Genomic DNA, 17,508 nt, shown 5'->3' with positions numbered 1-17,508 from the left:
AACATATAATCTAAAATACATTAAATGTTGAATTTACATAGTTAAAACTGCATATACCATAGGGAGTCACGTGACGCCATGTGAGGTTCGGACGTGTGAACGGCGAGCTCTGCGCACTTTGCTGGTAAACCCTGATCTTTAACTGTTCTAGGAAGACAAAGATTTCAAAACCCTCAGGCTCTGGAGACATTAAAAGACACTTACGTGCACAAGCTGACGACCCTGACAAGGCGGTGGACCAGGGAGCCGATTTGGCTGGAGAAATTAGGGAATTCGTTGAGAAATGTTGAACTTGTTGGCAATGCTGACGAAGGTCGTTGCTGACTTGGAGGATCCTGCTGTACTAAGTTGATCGATCACTGCCATGGAGACAAAAATCACGAGGTGGTTACAAGAGTGGGGGATGTAAAGAAACAAAGTCTATCTGGAGTCATCGGTCAAAAGTAGGAGGATATGGAAAACAGTAGTCGGTGGAATAATGTCCGGATTTAAACAATACAAATCCAAGTAGTTTTTCCCCTTTAATTCAGTGAATGTCATTTAGAGATATGTTTAAAAGATGATTTTGTCCGCTTTATTGTTAGTAAGCACGTTTAATAAATCCTTTTAAGTCGGGGCACAAGCTGAAGAGTTGGTTAAGAGCTACTGATTAATCATTGCAATAATCGCCTGAATAGTCGAATAATCATATTAATAATCATTAGATTAGTCGATTATAAAAATAATCATTAGTTGTATCCCTAATTATTATGCATTCGGTCTCAGACATTTGGCTCATTGGATGCTTCCACCTGAGAGAGATCCCCTCCCTGTTTTTTTATTGAACAGGAAGTTCTTGCACTTATTTCACCATTGCAGAGCCTTTCTATTAAACTAACTGGAGAATTTAAATTACACCCTGTTATCTTGCATTTGCAGTGTCCAGAGTGTTTAATTCAGACATTTATTTAAATGTTGCCTCAAGCATATGGCTGAACCCAAAATGATGTATTACTATGTCCCCTTTCTGCTGGACAGAGTGGATTGTGAGGGAGGTTAATACGCTCTGTGACCTATATGAGAGTATTGTGGTCCTTTGAAAATATGGTTCAACATTGTGATTCCCAGGTCTCAATTCTTTAGGTATTTACAGCTGTGCCACCTGCTCTGTACTATTTTTGGGAATAGCATACCTGGTTTATTTAATAAAAAATGGGGCAGCTATTTAGCCTTTTAAAAGGTTAAACAGTTGGCTGTCTGGTGCAGTCAAAACAACTTGGAGCTGAACATGCTCAAAATGGTGAAGATGATTGTGGACTTTCGGAGGAACACCCCAACACTGACCCCCCTCACCATTCTAAACAGCACTGTAACAGCAATGGAGTCATTCAGGTTCCCTGGCACTACCATCTCACAGAACCTGATGTGGGAGACCCATATTGACTCCATTGTGAAAAAGGCCCAGCAGAGGTTGTACTTCCTTCGCCAGCTGTGGAAGTTCAACCTACCACAGGTGCTGCTGATACAATTCTACTCAGCAGTCATTAAGTCCTCTGCACTTCAATTACTGTCTGGTTTGGTTCAGATATGAAATCAAACATCAGAAGACTACAAAGGACAGTTCGGACTGCTTAGAGGATTATTGATTACATACATACACATATACACACACACAGGAACAAACACACATACATACATACTGTCCATACATAAAATTAAGCAGTTTAGAAAAGTTATATTGAGATTTAACAACATAATAATTGTTGCCTTAAACTGTTTATGTAGTCTATGTGATGGTTTGTGTTAATCTTAATTAATCCTTTCTAAAAATGTAATTCACATAAACATACAAGGTTTATACATAAGCCTCTGAAATCAATCTCCAAAAACATTGTTTTCTCAGGTGCAAAAATCACTAAATAGTTCCACAAAATTACATCAGCCTTCAACAAGCTCCAAGTGATCAAGGATTTATGGTGTTCCAGTTAAACCCATTGCATGTCTTCCGCCAGTAGTGGACATTTGCGCAACGTAAGCAGTGACATACATCCAAGTCCATGAGACAGATTGAAGTTAGTGAGGGAAGGGCAGGGATGGATTATGACTTGCAAAGGCCCTGGGGCCAATTATCTCCAAGGGCCCCCCTCCACCCAAAAGTGGTGGTGCTCCAAAAGGGGGGGTTTGGGGGGGGTTGTTCATGCCCAAAAGTGTTTTCAAGCTGGGGGGGGTCACCAAACTAGATTGTGCAGCCTTAAAGCCCAGGGCACCCCCAGGCAGTCAAGGGCCCCCTGGTAGTCAAGGGCCCCTGGACACTGGCCCCATTGGCCCAGACGGTAATCCATCCCTGGGGAAGGGGATACAAATTTGAATGGAACGCAGCCAGGGAAGAGTCACTGCGCTCCACTGCACCGCCTGGCACAGCTGCCTCGCCGGCACCAAAGTTTTTTGGCATAAGTCAGCATGACATCAGAGCAAGGCTGCATTCCATTACAAACTGGTAGTTATTTCATTAAATGATGAACTGTTTCCTCACAAAAGCAGTTTATTCTGCATTGTGAGGCATCTTCTCCATAGACACCCATTCAAAATGAACAGCCTCTTGTTTCCTCGCCAGTGTACTGCCATAGAATGTCAATTGAATGACTGTGTAATGCTAATCTATGCTAACCTTGTAGGCTTCTTTACCAGAAGTGCTTTGTAGTTGACCACTCTCTTCTATGGTAAAAATGCGGAGGTTGTTATCTCAGTATAGATGATCTCCGGATGGGCGATAACATTTTTATTACCTTTTTTATTCAAGGCCAGAATCGGCAATTCCGATACCAATACATTTTTTATTTGATTATCTTTTTTTGTGAATTCTTGGGGACAAATTTAGCAATATATATGGAGTGGTGGTGGTGTAGTGGTCTAAAGCACATAACTGGTAATCTGGTAATCAGAAGGATGCTGGTTTGAGCCACCACCATTGTGTCCTTGAGCAAGGCACTTAACTCCAGGTTGCTCCGGGGGGATTGTCCCTGTAATAAGGGCTCGTAAGTTGCTTTGGATAAAAGTGTCTGCCAAATTCATAAATGAAATGAAATGAAATATATATATATATATATATATATATATATATATATATATACATCTCTCTCTCTCTCTCTCTATATATATATATATATATATATATATATATATATATATATATATATATATATATTTAAGCAATATCACATGAGCAAGAGTGCTATATGGCCCTACATCAGCACTGCTGTGATTCGGCCACAGATAGATAATCACAGCAGTGCTGATGTAGGGTCATATAGCACAATTGTGAGTGTGATATTGCTTATATACAACAGTTCAATGAACAAGTACATTTTTAAAAATTAGGAAAAACCGAGTACGGTCATAAAAACGCATTTGCGCATGGAACTACTTTATTTCATGATGGATCAGAATCTGCCGTTGCTGGTTCAAAACAAATGATGGGTCCAAGCCTCCGTTAGTAATTCAAAAAGTTCACTTCAGAAATAGTATCACTTTTTGTGCTGTTTCTAACAAGTTATTAGATAAACAAGGATAGATGGCTGGATGTGTGTGTGTGTGTGTGTGTGAGAGAGAGATAGATATGGAGCGTGTTTGATTACCTGTTGCCACACCCAATCAGAGATGCTGTCAGCTTTCTAAGTGGAAAATAGACGTCCAAGTGGGGGTATTCCTCTTTATTTCACGGTAATCGGTGCACAAGAGTCATTCACTATAGAAACAGCGATGTCCTCCGCAATTTTAAACAGTATGTATCCAATATGGAAACTCCGATAAAAGGTAAGCACTTGAGTTCTGTAATAAATCCGTCTGTTGTGTCACTCAGCATGAGCCTTAATCCTGAAGTTGTCCGTTTAAAGCTATTTCCTAGCTTTGGTAATGTATTAGTAATACGAGCGATCACGGAGCGCAGTTCTATGTAAACAATGACTAACGGATTCACTTTACATCACCAACTGGCTCATATCACACACAAAAATTATCTTTTGCCACCACCTGTTGGCTAACATATGTAATTTCTAAAATAAAGCAAGTAACTCCTTACAGATTCACTTTAGTTTAGAACAGCATGAACGCGGAGTGATACACACACAGTGAAAAGTCTGAGTGCTGATGGTGTCTCACCATCAGTGCTCATAGAATGTCACTCGTCCAATCAGATTTGAGGACCGGAACTAACGGTGGATATATATATATATATATATATATATATATATATATATATATAAATTACATATAAAAAATATATATAGATATATAAATTACATTTATAGGCTTAAACGTAACAGAACATTTATTAACATTATTATATATATTTTTTAAATATCACTTTTTATAATTTATTTTAAATATTTATTATTATTTAGCATTTATTACCAATTACTGAACATGATTAATGGCTGGATCACCTTAAATTTAAAACTGACTTGTGACAAACATCATTAAAGCCCATTAAAATAAATATCGCGTGTAGATATGTTGTTATTTTTTCATCGAAACTGAACAATAAAATCACGAATCCTTTTTTTTTTTTTTTTTTAGATTCGGTATTTGTATTTGAGGATTGACGTTCTCGATGAAACATCAAATCGGAAGTATTGATACTTTAGGATAGAGTTTGAATCATTGCCCTTGGTTGCTTATTTGGTATTACTGTGTAAGTTTTTACATTTATAGTTGCTCAACGTTTCGAAAGTATGTGTGAAACTGTGAATAAAAGCTTAACATTAATTATCTTTTAACGTTTTTGCGTTCAGAAAGAAGGCTCGCGAAACTCTTTTTCATTACGTCACCAGCTCCTCCTCTGATTGGCTACTGACGGGGCCGCACGACCAGCGAGGCGGAAGTCCTCAGCATTATCCCGCAAAACAGACTTCCGTTCGAGACAAGTTCAGACTCAGAGAGAGAGAGAACTAGATCATTTAAAACGGCACAACGGTGAGTGGTTTATGTCAATGTATAAAGCAAAAACTACAATATAGCCAGTCGCCGCAGATTTTTGGATGAATTCCGAAATTAACAAGGGTATATTCTCCCGCATTAGATCTGAACAAACTAGTGTGGATGTTACAAATTGAGATTCCGACATCCTCGACCTGCTAGTGCTTTCATCATTGCCTGTGTTTGGACAATGTGAATTATTCATAAATTTCATTACTGCCGAGATGTCATCAAAGTAACATATTTAACGATGTTAGAGCTGTATTGGCCTGCTGATGTGGCCTTTGGTCACTTCGCTTTAGCTAGAGATACAGGTTTGTTTGAGAACTGCCAAGTGATCAACAGTGACCTTTTTAATGTTTATGTGTTTTTGTGCCATTTAGCTGGTGTTTTTATTGCAAGGAACTGTACAGTACACTCATAGCAGGAATTGTTCACCTGGATCAGTGCAAATAACACCAATGCAATTAACCATACAGTCACGTATACTTAGGATTGCGAAATAAATAGGCTTAAAGGAATATTCCGGGTTCAATACAAGTTAAAGGTGCACTAAGTAAGTTTTTGTTAATTAAAAAAGTTTTACACATAAACACATGAATAGGATTATTTATAAATATGTTGAAAAATATTTACACTCACGTGAGATGAAGAATACAGTCTAAAACTATAACTATAAAAGCTGTTTAATTTTACATGGAGCGGGTCGCCCCCTCACAGGCGATGTGGCCATGTTGACAACACATGACTCTGTGTCATGCAATGGTCATCAGTGTTCCCAATTATGGAATGGTATTGATAAACATGAGTGTGATCCACCAGACAGTTCAAACAGAATGAATAAAAGTGGAAAGATAAAATGTCCAAATAAGAGGTTCCCGCTGGAGGGATTTAACAGCTACGACCTCTCACAGCGCAGCTCATGGGTAAAGGCCGTTTCACAAGGGACGTGGCAACCGGTGGAATCGCCGCGCGGCTGCTGCTTTCTCTAGTAGAGGAAGCGTTTTGTGCAGTCAAGGCGGTGCTAGTGTCGTGATTTCAGGGGCGGCAAGAACTCGCTAAGTCACCTACACCACACCAACAGCAGTGCATGTGAAAGTGGCAGGATTTTGGGTGTACGCGCACCACCTGCGCTCCGCTTGCGTGCCGCCTGCGCACCGCTAGCAAAACCGCCTGCCATTTGCCACTTTCCATGTGCCTCTCATTGAAAATGAACTTGACACTCGCACTTGCCGCACCCCATGTGGATCGGCCTTAAGCAGTGCGACATAAAACACCAACTGCGAGCACAAAGCGGTGTCAGGTCACAGTCCATTGCGCAATAATGCGCAGACATGTGATTTTTGATTGGATAGAAGAATGTCCATTATAGGGATGTGTGTAATTTGAGATGGATAAAGACACCAATTAAAAGTAACTAAGTAGATCATATACAAATACATTTGATAAGAAGCGACAGCACTCCAGGACGATAGGTGTCAGTATAGAGTGCAAAACTGCAAACTACTGGGACCAATAGGATGAGTATAAGCCAGCTAAATCCTTGCTAAAATCTTACTTGGTGCACCTTTAAGCTCAGTCAACAGCATTTGTGGCATAATTTTACCTAAAAAAATTATTTCAACTTGCCTCTTGTTTATTTAAAAAACAATCAAAAAAACGGTTTGTATTTGAAGTGAATGGGGACAGTCCATTAACTCTACAATAGTTACAAGTACAGCCACAGGATGTAAACATTATACATATTAGCAAGATTTTGGTGATGTAATAATTTACTAACCTTTTCTGTGTACAGTTATATCCAATCCTGGAATTATAGGGTTTCGTTGTAATATTGGATCATTGGATTGGATATATGTAACTTTACTCTGATAAGGTTAGCAATTGATTTTATCACACTTAAATAATGTTAACAATGTTTGTCTTGTGGCTATACTTTTGAAACTATTGCTGTGTCCAAATATCCATACTTCCATACTATATACAGTAGTACCGGTATGCCAAAAACAGTATGCCAATGGAGTAGTATATCCGAGTCCATAGTATTCATTAAACAGTAAGCAAGAAATACCGGATGACCAACTATTTCCGGTGCGATCCTGAAGTGCAGATCTTCTACTGTAGTTTTATGTATGTACAAAACTGCCAATTTTCCTATTCAGCCTTAATAATTTTGCATATTGTTGAGCTTAAGACGTGGTCAAGCACACCTTCAAATGGCGAAATTCCATGGGCGAAAAAGGTGTGGGTGAATGTTGAGCGCGTGTGAAATAAGCAGAAAATGACTGCCAAGCAGCCTATATTTATGCTGCACTTTATACTCTAGGAGAATGAAGTTAAAAAGGATCTCACTGCTAAAATGATATCCTTGTCCATTGTGAATAATCAGTGTAGTTGTGTACAATGCATCGCCCACATAGAGGTTACTGCCAAACCAAACAACTTCCTACAACAAGAAGGTCGTGGGTTCAAACCCTGGTTGCCCCGGCCTTTCTGTGTGGAGTTTGCATGTTCTCCCCGTGTCTGCGTGGGTTCTCTCCGGGTACTCCGGCTTCCTCCCACCATCCAAAAGACATGCAGGCTAGGTTAATTGGTGTCTCCAAAAAATTGCCCTAGGTGTGGATGTGGATGTGGAGGTGAGTGTGAGTGTATGTCTGTCTATGTGTGGCCCTGCGATGGACTGGCGACCTGTCCAGGGTGTCCCCCGCCTTTCGCCCAATGTTAGCTGGGATAGGCTCCAGCCCCCCGCGACCCTGTACACAGGATAAGCGGTTGACGATGGATGGATGGATGGATGGATGGATGGAATATTTATGCATCTCATAAGCTTCAAAGTGGAAAAAAAATATTATATGCATGAATAGTTGCATGGCACCAGAATTGTTAAATGCTAAAATACACCAGCAGTCAGACAGCACTCACATTTTCTTTCATAGCACTCGTTCAAAGATGGAGCTGATGTGAGGTAAGTGAGGACCCAAAAGCGATATAACAAAAAGCAGTCTTTAATGAAAGTTCGTAATTAGATCACAACAGAACACGAAGTCTTCTCCTTGAGATGCGAAAGGTAAACATAAACAACCCGCAGCGTGGGCGAAGAATGAAGGGAGCAGTCTTCAGAGCTCCTTAGCGGGCGTCCCTTAGGCGGCTGCCGGGGCTTGCAGTGTGGTGCCGACAGGCTGTGGATTCCCCTGGGGTTGGCAGGGATAGAGGGGAGAACATGGGAACCAGACCTCTAGCAGCGAGGGGCGAACAGAGTAGAACACAAATCCAGGTGGTTAACGGAGAGAGGGGTGCAGAGGAGCGGAAACAAATACAGGACAGGACTGGACAGCGACAATTCAGACTGTGGATAGAAACAGCGTGTAGGCGTTCTCAAGTGAGACTCAGACAATGAAGGCAGAGAAAGCAGGGAAAGAAGTAGAGCGCTAATCAGCGGGGAAAACGGAATCAGGTGGGAAGGAAATTGACGAAGAATTAAGGGGAGACGAGAGACAGCTGGGGAGTGAGGGAAAAGGAGAGAAGTAACAAAAGAGAGCCAATAGATGGCATAAGAGTAGAAGGAAAGAACAAGAGCAAAACATATGATGATACGACATGACAGGAGCAGTGCTTTCATGAGGAAATGACAGAAAAACAGCATCTGGAGTTATTCACACTAAGTAATGACAAGCCTAGACATGACATGTATTATATTGGGCTTGTTTGACAATTTTTACTGGTTTATTTAAATTAAGTTGTGTTACAACATTGATAATGATCTTTAATTCTCGTTAATAATTGATACACTTATGAAAACTACCCATGGATTTACTGTAGTAATATTGTATTAACCATGTAGTAACCACGACTGTAGTAACCATGTTTTTCTTTTTCTTGATTCAAATAACCATGGTTTTGCTACAGCATTACTGTAGTATCCATATGGTAACTTGGTTTCAGTAATAGAAACCATATAATAATATCTATGGGTCATTTTGTGGTTTTATATGTGGCTTATTCTGATTTTTAAAGGGTAAACAAAGCAGCCAAATAATTTTCTGTTAACATGTACATAGAAAATACATAAATATATAAAACATTTAAGTAATAATAAAGTTACTAATTTCAACCAAAGAATTCATAAAAATTCTATTTAATAGTAGGATCGATATTGGCGATATCGTACTTGATATCAGATTGAAAAGAAAATAAGTGGTATCACCCATCCCTAGCAATTTCTACTGTCAAAGTTCACCAAACTTGAACTCCACGCGAAGTCCATTGCGTGAAATTCACGACTGTGCGGATTCCCTTTGGAATGACCATACTTTGCCTGCAGGATTTTGCTGTGAAAAGGTATGTGTGACTGCACCTTTATGCAGCTATGTAATATTATTGGATTTCATGTATAAGACAGTCTTGTTACTTTTCTATGATAAAAAAAATGTTGGAACTGACTAAGGTCACTACTCAACATCCACTGTATCCACTTTGCTTCTAGGTCCTGAAGCAAAATTAGTTGTGAATCTATGTAGCTTCAGTATAATACAATTCCAAAGCAATATGTTTTTTTCCGCTATTAATAGCTATTGCAGTTATTAATTAGAGGTAGACCGATTTATTGGTTTTACTGATGCATCGGTACCGATAGTTGCTTTTTGGATCTATCAATTATGATACGTCAATGTATATCTATATATATGTCAATAGTTGACTATTTTATTTTCCTCCTTTTTCTTATTCCATATCAATCAACATGTGGTGAAGTATATACATACAAAACTCTTCATTTGGTGAGTCTATAGAGTGTAAAAAGCTTAATTTGGTAAATACTCACATATAGAGAATTGTAACCGGGCCAAAAATCTATAATTTCAAAATAAGAGCCCCCCAGTGTATTTCGCCCTTGTTTAAAGTAAAGATTCCCAAGTTATGCACCAAATCTTAATTTCTTTGGTTATTTTGGGGATTTTGTTTGCACAATAAACTGCTTTTGGAATTGTATTAATTTTGCATCCTCAATGTCTGTGCCCCTCATTGTAAGGAAAGAATTAGCTATTTTTTGTTATTATATAGATCGATTTTAAAGCGCTATCGGCTGACTAATCAGTTAGCTACCTTTTCCACCACATTAGTTATCGGTATCTGCAAAATCCACAATCGGTCGTCCTCTATTATTAATGATTATAGAAGCATTGCATCATCCTCATCATGATCTTGTCTACAGGTGTGTGATGTCAGTTGACAGCACCAGATGTAGGTTGTCTGGGTTTTCCTTGTGTCACTGCGGGCATGGCGGAGAATTCTGCAATGAGCAATGGAGCTCCTATGCGACGTGGGCCCTACATCAGCATGATCACGAATCAGAAAATAAATCTGATGATCCGTGCTGCCATGCTCTTTATGGTGGGCGTCTTCCTGGCACTGGTGCTAAACCTGCTACAAGTGCAGCGTAACGTCACTCTTTTCCCTCCTGATGTCATCAGCAGCATTTTCTCATCTGCCTGGTGGGTTCCACCCTGCTGCGGAACAGCTGCAGGTAAACACACATATGTTCGCTGTACTAACACATGCTCTGTACTGAAACATGGAATTAATAAGGAAAAAATAACTGGGGGGGATTCAGTCCTGCAAATAAATGTGGTTGTCTCTCCCAACACTTTGCATAGCCTTTGAGATTTATGATGTTTTATTTTTTAATGAGCCACTGAATGCTACGCATCTTCTTCCAGCATTGATAGGTTTGCTGTATCCCTGTATGGACAGTCGTCTGGGGGAGCCCCATAAACTCAAGAGAGAGTGGTCTAATGTGATGCGCTGTGTGGCCGTCTTTGTGGGCATAAATCATGCCAGTGCTGTATCCTTCTCACACATCTCACATTGCACATTTTATTTTTTATTTTCAACCTTTAAAAAAAAAGAAAAAAAGAATGAGGTGCTTCTCGTCAGCTGCAGTAGATTTACCTCCATTCATGCAGTCAGTCTTGGGATCAATCACTATGTTTACATGGACACCAGAAAGCGGCTTATTGCGAGAAAGCGGGTTATTATGAGAAAACAGCATTACATGCACTATATAAGCAGCATACTCTTTCCTTCTGTATACATGCGGCTCGGTAGGTAATGGCTTTCTCCACAGAAACGTAATTTTCCCTTGACGCTTGTGTAAATACCACACATGGCATCCGATGTAGACTTCACTATTTTATCTGTTGCTTTGCTTTATTTCCAGTTTTTCCAGAGTTGTTGCTGTGTTTGTTTCCTTCACTTTCTTTCATAATCTGCAGCTGAATTGTACTGCAATAGTGGAATTTCCCCTTTTATGTAAAACACCAAGATTTTCCCAATGTTTGAGTGCATATACACAAATGTGAAGGATAGTAGATATTTTACATCGGTGTGTATAAATGGGTATAGTTTATAATTTATGATTTGTAAACCCAGAAATGTTGAATTCTTTCCGCTGTGTTGACTTATTGTTGGGCTCCATCCTATGATGTTTGTTATCCCGGTCTGTTCCATCCACACGCACTCTTCAAACACCCACCATAATGCCGCTTATGCGTTTACATGGCCACAGTAAGCCGCATTCTCCAATAGAGAAACCTATTTGTGTTCCTGTTTACATGACATTTCAGAATGCCAATAAACCGTTTTCGTAAGTGCATATATACATGGTCATTGTGAGAGTGTTACAGGATTTCAAAAGTTTCAGAACAGGAGGATAAAATAAAACTAAAAGCAAAAGATTTTTCTGCAGTGGTATGTTGTACATGTGCAGTTATAATCAAGCTCCAGTGGGTTTTTGCGTAGTCGAGATACTGTCTTCATCTGTCTTTCCAAGTATACATGATAATGTGTAACTGAAAATTTGGAGGAATGATGTCAGCTCAACAAGTGTTAAATATGTACAGTACGTGTTGTGCATCAGCTTTGTTTTTCGGAGTATGTGCACAACGCCAACGCCAATTGTGGTGCAATTTAATGTGTAGTTACAGTCACAATATCTACAGTAGGTCTTTTAGTTTAACTTTGCTAATTTGGTACAATTTCTGTCTGACTAAAGCCTTTGTGACATTTAAAAATGACTCATTATTTTAATTAGACCGAACTTTTAAAGTGCATGTAAATGTTCCGATTGGCAGCATTTCTCAGCACACTGCACACAAATGATGGTGCTTATTATGGAGTTCATTTTTGTACGAGTTGTTGCCTTTAACACTGTTGATATCAGAAGGTGGACTTTGCAAATAACGTGCAGCTGTCACTGACTCTGGCTGCCTTATCTGTTGGCCTGTGGTGGACGTTTGATCGCTCACGTAGTGGTTTTGGGCTGGGAGTCATCATTGCAATACTCGCCACACTGGCCACTCAGCTACTGGTTTACAATGGAGTCTTTCAGTAAGTTTTGTGACACACCAACACACTACAAACATCTTCTGCTCATACCATTTGTACACGATTGTAAATATGTGTGCAGGTATACCTCTCCTGACTTCCTGTACATTCGGTCCTGGCTGCCATGTATCTTCTTTGCGGGTGTGATAACTGTGGGGAATATCGGAAGGCAACTAGCTCTGGTAAACACTCACACATGCTCACATAAACGTACTTTTCCCTTTCCTAATGACAGGATTCCCACAGTCATGGGAAAACCTGGAAATAAATGGGAATTTGAGTATTTTAATTTCTATGCCTGGAATTGAAATGAATAAAAAGACATAGAAATATCTATTGTGAATATACTTTTTTTGTTATGCTCAGTGGTAGAAGTTAGAAGCTAGAACCAGCTAGAAGTTGCTTAGTATCTTGGAGCTTTGCATTTATCATATGGTCCTCACTCTGACAGAAATAGTGCATTTTTAATTAGACAGCTTTATTAAAATTAGGGAAGTTGGTTACATTTTTTAATTGAATTAATTACATGATACTGTATAATGATTAATTAATTGAATTAACCACATTAAATGGATATCAAAAAAGGCCCCCAGATATTTGAATATCTAATAATTATGAATAATATCATAGGGATATGAAAAACTACCCATTTTCAAAATTGACAAAATACATCCCACAGTTGTCTATTTTTTCACAAGCTATACAGGTTTCCAAACATAGTCTATTATCATCTGGTAAACCACTCAGTTTCACTCAGTTTACCATTGATTACCATTTCCTATTTATGTCTATAAACTCAAAGAAACATTGTATATAGCTCAGTTGTGAATAAAACCACCTCCGGTTAGGCAATAATAAGTGGTAGCCACGAAAAGATATTTAAAATTTTTTGAGCAGTGTGTGCCACAGACATTTGTGCATGACAAAGCAGCGGGATTCTCGTGAACAACTGTGGAAAGCGGTGCCGCTTGGATCACCTCTGTTCTGCCGCTTCTCTCCCATTGAAAATGAACAGAGAGCCTGAGATTACTGTGTAAAACTGCCTTTACCTGTATAACTGGAGTTGGGTTGACTACCTCCTGCTGACTGCAAGTCGCTTAAACATGATGAAGGTGGTACTTCAAGCTTCAATTGCTCCGTCTGTAGGAAACTTCCTTAACGTACACTCAGGGGACGTGATTAATTGTTTGTATACAATTAATCGCACTGAATTAACATGTTAAATTGACAGTCTTCTTAAAAATGTATCTTGGGTGGGCCTGGGTAGCTCAGCGAGTATTGACGCGGATTACCATCCCTGGAGTCGCGAGTTCGAATCGTGTTGAGTGACTCCAGCCAGTTCACCTAAGCAACCAAATTGGCCCGGTTGCTAGGGAGGGTAGAGTCAAATGGGGTAAGCTCCTTGTGGTCGCTATAATGTGTGGTTCTTGCTCTCGGTGGGGTGTGTGGTGAGTTGTGCGTGGATGCCACAGAGAATAGTGTGGGCCTCCACATGCGCTATGTCCCAGCGGTAATGCGCGTGATTAGATGCGCGGATTGACGGTCTCAGACACCGAGGCAACTGAGGCGAGTCACTACACCACCACGAGGACTTGGGAGTGAATTGGGCATTCCAAATGGGGAGAAAAGGGGAGGGAAAAAAAGCATCATGGATGAAAACATTCACAGAGTTAATCACAATGTATTCCTGGATTGCCATATTCAATGGTCCTTTCTTGAACTTCAGCAAAACAGGGTATCATGTAAGGTGACATCATTTTTGCTGTTTGAAAGTGTGTTCACATTGAGAGTTAAACTTATGATGCCTAAAAATGTTGCCTGGATGGGCAGATCACTAGGTTTTATAACAACGCTTTAAAGTATATTTTTTCTTCCTACAGTATGAGTACATAGTCAGTCAGGAAAAGACCCATCTGGATTAATGGAGAAGCCACTGCCCACATCAGGAAATCCAGGATGAAGAAGCATGGGATCAATCGAGAGCACAATGACTATCAGAGTGATCCATTGCTAAGAGGGGCTGCTCGCTGTGTTTGAGGATGGGACAGTATTATGATAAATGCCTGCGGATATGTTCTTTGACGCTCAGGTTTTCAGAGTGTGCAACAGCAGGGTATGCAATCGATTACACACTCATACCGTCTGCACCAGTGCTAAAACACTATTGGCTATAGTAAAGTGCCAAAATGACTCTGACTGTTCAAACACAAGACAATATATTAACAAAATACTACCATTGCCACCTCCATCCTCTGCGATGGATGAAGGAGTGTCATCTGGATGCAGCACCACCATCGGTTCTCATTTATCGATGTTTCATACAGAAAAATTAGCAGGAAAGGGGAGTTTGAGGTATAATAGAGTATTATGGAAGGGCACCTGGTTCTTAGTGAGGGATCATTTACATTTCACTACATAAAGGGCATCTCAATTCTGCTGTGTCTGTAATCCACCACCAGAGAGCATCATAGCACAGCTGACTCCCACCTCACACCATATTCTACAACAGACTAACCAACACGGAGTAACTTCTTTGCTGTTACTCGCCAGCCTGTGTTCATTAGCTAAAGGATTGATGTTTATTACTGCTTTAAATAGTTTATTACTGATTGCATTTCTTGTAATAACCAGATAAGTCCCTGCCAGACCTGAATAATACCTCAGTTCTGACTGAATGAAGCATTCCTTAGCTTTAGAGATCACTTTATACTAAGTCATATACAAAGAGTTGTTTTGACATCAGAATACAATCTGTATTATTTTGATTCTCAGTGACATGCCGTTGATTTTTACCAAAGCCTTAACAGATCGAGCTTGGAATTAAAAGAACAGATAAACTGGCAGACCACCGTCTGTTCACTGGTTTTGGATACATTAAGGGAAATTACTATTATGTATTTTATTTCAAGGAAAATTGTATGAAAATAGTGAATAGGCAGAACATCTTTATCAAGCGTTACAGTGGGTTTTCACAACTTAAAACAATTGTAGTCTCGCTGGAACTGTTCTAAAGATCATTTGTGATCGTCTGAAAGCATGTTTTTTCCATGCATTGGTGATTGCTTGACCCACAATCTATTTTTAATCACACTAAATGTTTTTGGGAGTTAAGTTGGAAGTTTTGGAAGATGTTAGGCTACTTGTTATTGTTATTACATCTGCAATATTAAAAAGAGACTTTCTTTGCAATGTATTGATGATCTGTTCTTGTGTGTTAAATCTTATAATATTTTGTGTATGTAGTGTTTTTCTTTCAACTTTTATGCCAAGTTTGACAGTTTTTAACCTAATTGGGGATCTGGACTCATAACAGGGCAACAGTTGCATATTTAAAACGTTTACTCAGAGTTTTGTACACTTGCCACATAGGCTTTAATTGTTCGCTACCAACTGTGGAATGAGTCAAAAATGATTTTCTGTGGCAATCAACTCTGATACTGTCAACAGACCCAAAATAGTCCCTTATTTTCATAGAGAGGCAACCCACAAACCAGAGGGGTTCTATTAAGTTTGGAGTCATGCTCTTACACCAAGCTGGCGTAAAGCAGGCCCCTTTGTCATCAAGGCAAAGTGTCCCATGCAGTTGGTGTACAGTACGAAGCGTGTCTTTGCTAAATTTCTTATTATACCAAATACAATAAATAAAGGTTGATGTATTTATTGTATTTATCAATTCTTCTTCTTTAGAGAATTGATTTGAATTGATATTAAGATAAATGTTTTATTGCATAATGATTCTCACTGCCTCATGCACCCTAACATCCAAGTGGTTATATATAAAGTAGTCTTATTAAAACTTTTTCCACACTCACTAGTATATTTAATTTGTTTACTTACAATGTCCAACAGTGTATGTGCATGCATCACAACATATGTGTCTTTTAAATTTTTTGATAGTCATGACAATTCCCGGCACATCTCAAATTCTGTATTGTGTTTATTAGAATTCTGTGGTGGAAATTACGCTGATGGAAATGACATTTAAATAAAAAGCCCAACTTTCTAAGACTTATTTCTAGCTAACATTTTATGGATCCTCAATACACACTATTTAATAATGTTTTTACACTTTTTACATAATTTGGCAAAACTGCATCCTGATTGAAAAAAGATGCCCAATAAAAAATGTGCTCACTGGTGATATTTGTTTAAAATTTTCTTTGTTTCCTTCAAATATTTAAAGTTGGATCAGAATGGAAAATGCTAATAAAACAAAAAGGAGTTATTTGTAAATTGTATTTGTATAGATGATTGCAACATGCTCTAAAAACGTTGGGCCAATCGAGTGTTTCCCACTTTGTAAAATCACCATTTCTTCCAATATCACTTAAGCATTTGGGCACTGAAGACACAAGTTTAAGTTTAGCAAGCTGAAGTTTCCCCCATTCATCCATTATGCTGGTCTTTAGCTGTAAAGTTGTACAAGTCTTTGTTGCCGTATAGTGTGCTTCATAATGCAGCTCAGGACTGCATTTCCCCAAAATAATTGCAAGCTTAAGTTGATCGTAGAGACTATTTTCACCAATGATTTCTAGAATCTACTTAAGGCTTAAGATGCTTTTGGGAAACACAGCCTAGGACTGCAGGCAGGTGAATCTAGCACCCGGACTAGTGCACTTGTATTCCAGGCAGTATGTGGTTTGGCGTTGTCCTGCTGGAAAACCACTTCTGAATGTACATGATCTCCTATCACTCAAATGTCACTCTCTTATAAACCATCATGGATATCACGACATGGGCTCGGGATTACTATAGTAAACCTTTGTTAGTCAACACCATTCACCGCTGCATCAACAGATGCAAGTTAAAGGGGTCATGACATGGTTTTTTTTATTGTATTATTATGTTCCCTTAGGTGCAATTATAGTATTAATATATATTTTTTTTAAGAAAAACTTTTAAAATCTAGTGATTTATGACCTTTTCCCACCCTGTTTCTCATCCTCTGATTCAAACAGTCTGTTTTGGGGGCGTTTTCCATTTAAGACTTCAGTGTTAACGCCCACTGTTATGATTGGCTAACGTCAGTGCCTATGTATCAATTATTGACGCCCCCAGCCAGAACAATATGCAAGTAAACTAAGTAAAAACACTGCGATTATTCATAATGAATGAAATTGCGCTTTCAAAAGTAGTTTAAAGTTTAAAATAGATTACTTACAGTTTGCGTCGTCG

At 39.1% G+C, this 17,508-nt stretch overlaps 1 protein-coding gene across 2 annotated transcripts; it reads left to right on the top strand.

Annotated features, from left to right (window-relative positions):
* Positions 1–4,828: 4,828 nt before the first annotated feature.
* Positions 4,829–17,368, top strand: insig2 (insulin induced gene 2). 2 transcript variants are annotated; one of them, XM_052148724.1, is made up of 6 exons: positions 4,829–4,950; positions 10,163–10,474; positions 10,668–10,792; positions 12,170–12,336; positions 12,416–12,515; positions 14,214–17,368. In XM_052148724.1, exons 2-6 carry the CDS (start codon positions 10,228–10,230, stop codon positions 14,253–14,255), a joined length of 681 nt encoding a protein of 226 aa, XP_052004684.1. In that variant the 5' UTR covers positions 4,829–4,950; positions 10,163–10,227; the 3' UTR covers positions 14,256–17,368. The 2 variants fall into 2 exon arrangements, with proteins under 2 accessions (XP_052004684.1, XP_052004685.1); XM_052148725.1 differs by lacking the exon at positions 4,829–4,950 and having other exon boundaries at positions 5,015–10,474.
* The last annotated feature ends 140 nt before the right edge of the window (positions 17,369–17,508 follow it).

The sequence above is a fragment of the Xyrauchen texanus genome, chromosome 18, assembly GCF_025860055.1.
Source record: "Xyrauchen texanus isolate HMW12.3.18 chromosome 18, RBS_HiC_50CHRs, whole genome shotgun sequence".
In the NCBI taxonomy this organism is placed as follows: domain Eukaryota; kingdom Metazoa; phylum Chordata; class Actinopteri; order Cypriniformes; family Catostomidae; genus Xyrauchen; species Xyrauchen texanus.
This window is presented reverse-complemented; position numbering and strand designations above follow the sequence as displayed.